Source organism: Carassius gibelio, chromosome B3, assembly GCF_023724105.1.
Source record: "Carassius gibelio isolate Cgi1373 ecotype wild population from Czech Republic chromosome B3, carGib1.2-hapl.c, whole genome shotgun sequence".
NCBI lineage: Eukaryota > Metazoa > Chordata > Actinopteri > Cypriniformes > Cyprinidae > Carassius > Carassius gibelio.
In genome coordinates, this window is record NC_068398.1 from 25750336 (window position 1) to 25756941 (window position 6606).

Here is a 6606-nt window from a genome sequence, read left to right on the forward strand (position 1 = left end):
TTTTATTCCTAAACACTGTTTTTGTTCTCTGTGTAGGTTGAAAAGCAGCCAGACTATGAGTCCAACCTCTACATATACACTTACTTTGTCATCTTCATCATTTTTGGCTCTTTTTTTACCCTCAATCTATTCATCGGTGTCATCATTGACAATTTCAACCAACAAAAGGCAAAGATAAGTGTTGGCACTTGTTCTTCTGGATCTGTAGAAACACTAAAATGCCTTCTGCCGTGAAATAATTGTCGCTGTGTCTACACTTAGGAGGAACTGACATCTTCATGACCGAGGATCAGAAAAAATACTACAATGCCATGAAGAAACTTGGCGCCAAAAAGCCACAGAAACCAATTCCAAGGCCTACGGTAATAGTTCCCCCCCCCCCCAGATTAACCATTAAAAGACTTGAATCTGTACTAACTCACACCTTCTTTTCCTTGGGGTGGTCTTCTCTTCTGATGTTTGAAGAATTGCTGCCAAGGTTTGGTGTTCGACCTGGTCACCAAGCAGTTCTTTGACATCTTCATCATGGTGATGATCTGCCTGAACATGGTGACCATGATGGTGGAGACCGATGACCAGAGTGCAGAGAAGGAATATATTCTGTTTTTTATCAACTTCGTCTTTATCGTACTCTTCACCGGGGAGTGTATACTCAAGATCACTGCCCTGCGCTATCACTACTTTTCCATTGGGTGGAACATTTTTGATTTTGTGGTGGTCATTCTTTCAATATTAGGTAAGTCTGCTTCACTGATGTTAATCATTAAGTAATCATGAAGCAGAAAAATGTTCATGGGTCAGGGACAGGATGCTCATTTTTTACTTCCATGTTTTTGCAATTTAAGTACAGTTAATGTTCATCTTCTATACCATTATATTATGAGCACGTTTTTCTGAATCCAAATTCATTACATTATATAGTATTTATTATCATATACATTATATTTTTGTTATTTATTTATTGTCAGGCATGAAGCCAGAGAAAATGTCAGGGTTATATAACTGTCCTGATATTAAATTAAAGAATAAAAATACATTTAAAAAAAACTTTTTAGAAGATAATATTGCAATCTTTTATTATTTTTCTTACAACAAAATTAATACTTTAACAAATCTGCTTCACTGCTTATTTATATTAATGTATATATATATATGTGTGTGTGTGTGTTTGCTAGTCATGTGATGCAAAATTTTTTTACATGAAATGATATCATAGTGACAGTGACAATAACAGTGTATAAAGGTCTCCTAAAATAATAATATAATTATTACATTTTTATTACAATGCAAATTTAAGGTTGTAAAATGTCATATACTATGTTATATATATGTGTGTGTATGTGTGTGTGTGTGTGTGTTGCTTTCACTTATGTACACATTGTTAAGGTGTAAGGAAAATGCGCTTAATAATTATAAAAGTTATTATATTAAAGTAATATAATCCATGAAATATTTTTTACTTGATTTACATGACACTTTTAGGGTCATTAAACTTCAAAATCATAGAAACAGCAACATGAATTCAAAGAGTACCTTGTTGTAGACTAGCTTTTTCTCTCATAAATCATTGCTTATAACATTTCCTGTCTCGTCTCACAGGTCTTTTGCTGGTAGATCTCATCGAGAAGTACTTTGTGTCGCCTACGCTGTTTCGCATCATCCGACTGGCCAGAATCGGCCGCGTCCTGCGGCTCACCCGCGGCGCCAAAGGAATCCGGACGTTACTGTTCGCGCTGATGATGTCACTTCCTGCCCTCTTCAACATCGGCTTGCTTCTGTTCTTAATCATGTTCATTTTCTCCATATTTGGCATGTCCAACTTCGGCTATGTGAAAAAAGAAGGAGGCATCGATGACATGTTTAACTTTGAGACCTTCGGGAACAGCATCATATGCTTGTTCATGATCACAACCTCGGCCGGCTGGGATGGTTTGCTGGCCCCTATACTCAACAGCCCACCAGACTGCGACCCGGATGTGGAGCACCCGGGATCGCCTGTCCGAGGAAACTGCGGGAGCCCTGCGGTAGGCATCGTCTTCTTCTGCAGCTACATTGTCATGTCCTTCCTCGTCGTGGTCAACATGTACATAGCCATTATCCTTGAAAACTTCAACGTGGCGACAGAAGAAAGCAGCGACCCCTTGTGCGAGGACGACTTTGAGATGTTCTACGAAACCTGGGAGAAGTTCGACCCCACCGCCTCTCAGTTCATCGCTTACAGTAGACTGTCCGAGTTCTGCGACACGCTGAAAGACCCCCTGAGGATCGCGAAGCCGAACACCCTTAAGCTGATCACAATGGACCTTCCCATGGTCCCCGGTGATAAGATCCACTGTCTGGACATCCTCCTGGCCCTCACTACAGAGGTGCTGGGAGATTCTGATGCCATGGATGCCATGAAAGCAACTATGGAGGAGAAGTTCATGGCCAACAACCCCTCGAAGGTTTCGTATGAGCCCATCACCAGCACTCTCAGACGGAAGCAAGAAGAAGTGTCCGCTTCGACCATTCAAAGAGCCTACCGCAAGCACGTCCTCAAACGCGGCCTCAAACACGCCTCGTATATGTACAGAGAGAAGACGGACTCGAAGAGACAAGGTGAAGAGGTGCCAGAAAAAGTGGGGATGATAGCTAAGAAAATGAGTTGTCTGTATGGAGATCAAGCCATTGAAGACGACAAACCTAAGGGTTTCTCCCTCTCTCAACGTGGGAAGCCACAACATGGGGGGATGCGTCCCCCGGTGAGAGTTCAGAGCGATGTGGTCTTGCACTCTGCCCCTTTCCCCGTTCCTGACTCCTCAGCCACTGCGGAAAACTTGAGGGAGTCCATTGTGTAACAAGATCAAGACATGTACACTTAAAAATAAAAAAAGCCCAGCAATACTGAGACCCCTCAGGAGACTGTTCAGAGTTATACTTTGGCACACAACAGCCAGAATGAAAGAAATTCATGGAGTCAGTATGGGGAAGATTCGAGTTGTAATCAGTATTATTGATGCAGTCGATGGCTCCTCTCAGTACTGCCCTTGAGAAGATGATCACCAACTGTTTGTCTAGTGCCAATGGAAATGATTGGGCTCTTAGTGCAGATATCAATGATTTTAATGCACAGAACCTGACATGACAACATTTTTAAAAAAGAAAAAAGTTAATGATTACTAATCCTTAATTAACTAATTAAGAGGAATAACAGGAGGGACTTGTCATGATACCTGGCAAAGCCTAAAAGAAATCCTGAATTGCATATGTTTATGTAGTATCTAATTTTATTGCATTTAACATTTAACACATCTGAGATCCATATTTACAGCTAATTTGAATGATTTCAATTCAAAATAAACACTTTTGCACTAAATAAGATTAACATTAAAAATGACCTGATTATTAGCATTTAGCAAAGCATATTAGTCTTAAAAGTTCACTGTATATAACAATATTTGCCTTTATGCAGACTTTACTAACAGCAGTTAATTTGGTTTTTGACTCTGGCAGTATTTTAAACCTTAAATCAAGTAAAAGCAGAATCTCTAGTTGGCCCAAAGACAAAAATAAATCTTTAAGATGAACTAAGTCAGACCATAAAACACACAAACTGTAAAAGAGTCTTCCCAACAGTTAGCTCCCCAGCTGAACATATTGTAAATATGAATTCTGTAATGAGGTGGTGTGTGTGGGGTGTGCTTGCAAATTGTTTAATGCAAGTATATAGTCTGTGAAATCCCTGGCTTATTTATGTAGGTCATTTATTTGTTATTTTTACTTTTAGATATCATTTATTATATACTGTATGAGCCAGATTTGCAGTTGTTCTGACCAGTTGTGTTGTGGATGATGGATGTAATGACAAAATATACAGAGAATAGTCTGTAAATGAAACTATGCAAAGGATTGCTTCACCAGGTCATTGTATGTCAGAAAAACTAACATGTATCTATGGATGTGTCAGGGTCATAAGTAAAAAAAATCTAGCCAGCTTTTCATAAGCTTTGTGTGGAAACTGTGCATGATGTTCTGTGGACACATTACTTATGTCTGCTACAATGAGCTAATGTGACTGCTAGCATCCCTATTATGTTTTAATATACTCATCCAGAAATTACAGTTGCACACTCATAAATGTATTCTCATTTTGGTTATCAACGATTTATTGCAAAGTGAACAATTTATCTGTCTCTCACATAACCGATTGAAAGAATTATTTGGAAGTTTTTTATTATTATTATTGTTTAATTTGCTTGTCATTTCACATAATTTTATTTTTATTTTTTATTCAATTGGTGAAACATTTTGCACTTTTGAGGATCCATTTTATGTGATTAAACATGCACTGGCTACCGATACCAATTTATTTAAGCCCTCCGTGCTAAAAATGTTGGAAGTTTTAAACATGAAGTTTCTGATGCTTTCAAACTTTTATTAATGGCATTTCTTTCACTTTTATTATATTTCTTTGTAGAATGCAAACCAACAGTGAGGGAGGTGAGCAGAGAGACAGAAGATTACGAGGACAAATGTAACCTATCCATAATTCAGTTTGTTCATGCAATAATAATGTGACAGAGAAAAAAATAAGAATGCAGAAGCAGAGAATACCAGAGAGAATGCAGAATAACTGAATGCTAGTATTTACAGAGGCCAAATGCTTTTCAGAAAAACATTTTCATTTATCATTTTTATTCAATTGTACGAGACATATTAATAATAATATTAATCAAAATGTATTTCATGTAATGCAATGATCAAAATCTTGCAGGTCATTTAATTTTCAAATATCAGCAAATTGTGAAATTTTAGGTTAATATTTTTTTGATTCTATTTTAATGTTCTTAACATTAATAACACTCTTTCTGAATGTATTTACACCTCACAGTATCTGTCACTCGCTGAATGCATGCAATAGATCTTGTAAAAGAAAAAAAAAATTGTTTTAAAAATTAAAGAACTGAAACATTTGTAAATTTTATTGTATATTTTCTCTGTTTACATGACTGAAATAAACTTGTTTTTTGAGCCTTGGGGTTTTAATCCATTTAATGCAATTAAGAGATGATAAATTGAACTGTTACATTATCGAAACTAATTATTGAAAAAATATATATATAATAATTCTATTGCAAATTGTCCAGCTGATACTGCAAACATACGGCACCCTGAGGTCACAATACTTACTATTTATCCGTCCAGTCTATCATATTTAAAACATCATAGGCTTAACCCTGAATACACTTTAAAAGACTAGGGTAAAAAGGCATAAATATCTGTTAAAATGAATGAACTGCAGAGGTAAATGAAGGCTTCACTGAAGGTGCACTGAATACTTCAGTCAAGGCATTAGTGACTCTCTCACACACATACTGTACATACACACACGTATTCAAACCCTATACACATAAGCACACATGCCCCTCACTGGACGTCACAGAACTACTGCGGCATCCCCTGGATAACAGCCGCACAAGTGCCATGCATACAAATGAGGTCAGAGGTCAGCTGTGAAGCGTGACCTCAGGACAGCCGGTCAGTGTGTTCACTGCATCTCTTTCACTCTGATGAGTGGAAGCCGAGTGGTGTTAATATGCTCATTCATTCTCACTGCCGTTTGAGTGACACACTCAGTGTCCAGTTTAATACTGGAGAGAAGATTAGGAAATGAAATCAACCCTCTTTATTTGTAATGCCACTGAAAGCAGACATTTGAAACCAATGAAAACTTGGTTTGTAGTTTTAAATGTGTCTTTGGAGACACATTCTTTCATGGCAATGACCGTGAAACTCATATGGTATAAAAAAAAATCACTAGAATCATAATAAACGTACTATAACATATGTAATATTTGCTTGCTTTTCCTTCCTTTTTTAATACATTTTCCAGTTTAAACATTCTTTTAATTTATTTATTTGTACTCTTTTGTGTTCTTTTAACTCTTCTACATTTGTCATTAGGGTTTTTGCCTTTATTTATTTAGTTATATTTTATTTTTAGGGGCTGCTTATTAATGGAAACAGTTGACAGGTCATTATTGTGGAGTTAGTAACTCACACGAACACAACTGTGTCTGCAGGATATGCACTAACCGCTAGGTCACAGGTCCAACATTTATTCGGTAACTTTTCCAAAGAAACGTGCGCGAGGCGATTCGTTAACTGATTACTGAACACATTACTCATTGCTCAGCATTTTTAGAGTGGTGCACTTGACCTGAACAACCTTTGTTTGCTTCCTTTACGGGCTGGACAGGAATGTGAACAGCCTCTCCTGGGATTCAGCCTCTATGTAAGCTAAGGAAGCAATGGAGAAAGTCGTCCCGTCAACGAGTGGTGCCTCCAAAGCAAAGAAGCCGCAGCTGCCCGAAGAGATGCAACATGAGACGACCGGAGAGCTGTGATGAGCAGCCTGTGGAACCGGAGTCAGAGCATTCCAGGGTAGATGTGTAACATCGCCCCCTTTGAAACAAGAGTTGACCAGAAGTGGGAACAAGGTGGAGTTTGCCTTAAAGGAAGAGCCCAGCTCATCCAGGTCCTCAAACCGTTTAAGGACACAGAAATACAGCTCTTGTCTTTGTGCAGAAAAGCTAAGGCCATGAGGGACATCAATGGTGTCAAACT

General features: G+C 38.0%; 1 protein-coding gene across 2 annotated transcripts in view; it reads left to right on the top strand.

Moving 5' to 3' along the window:
- Positions 1 to 5010, top strand: part of LOC127952683 (sodium channel protein type 4 subunit alpha B) — a 32734-nt gene extending 27724 nt beyond the window's left edge. For both annotated transcript variants that reach the window (XM_052551338.1, XM_052551337.1), the window contains exons 22-25: positions 37 to 178; positions 262 to 362; positions 466 to 736; positions 1600 to 5010. In XM_052551338.1, coding sequence (XP_052407298.1) covers positions 37 to 178; positions 262 to 362; positions 466 to 736; positions 1600 to 2837 — 1752 coding nt within the window. In that variant the 3' untranslated portion in view covers positions 2838 to 5010. The remainder of the gene's footprint in view (positions 1 to 36; positions 179 to 261; positions 363 to 465; positions 737 to 1599) is intronic.
- The last annotated feature ends 1596 nt before the right edge of the window (positions 5011 to 6606 follow it).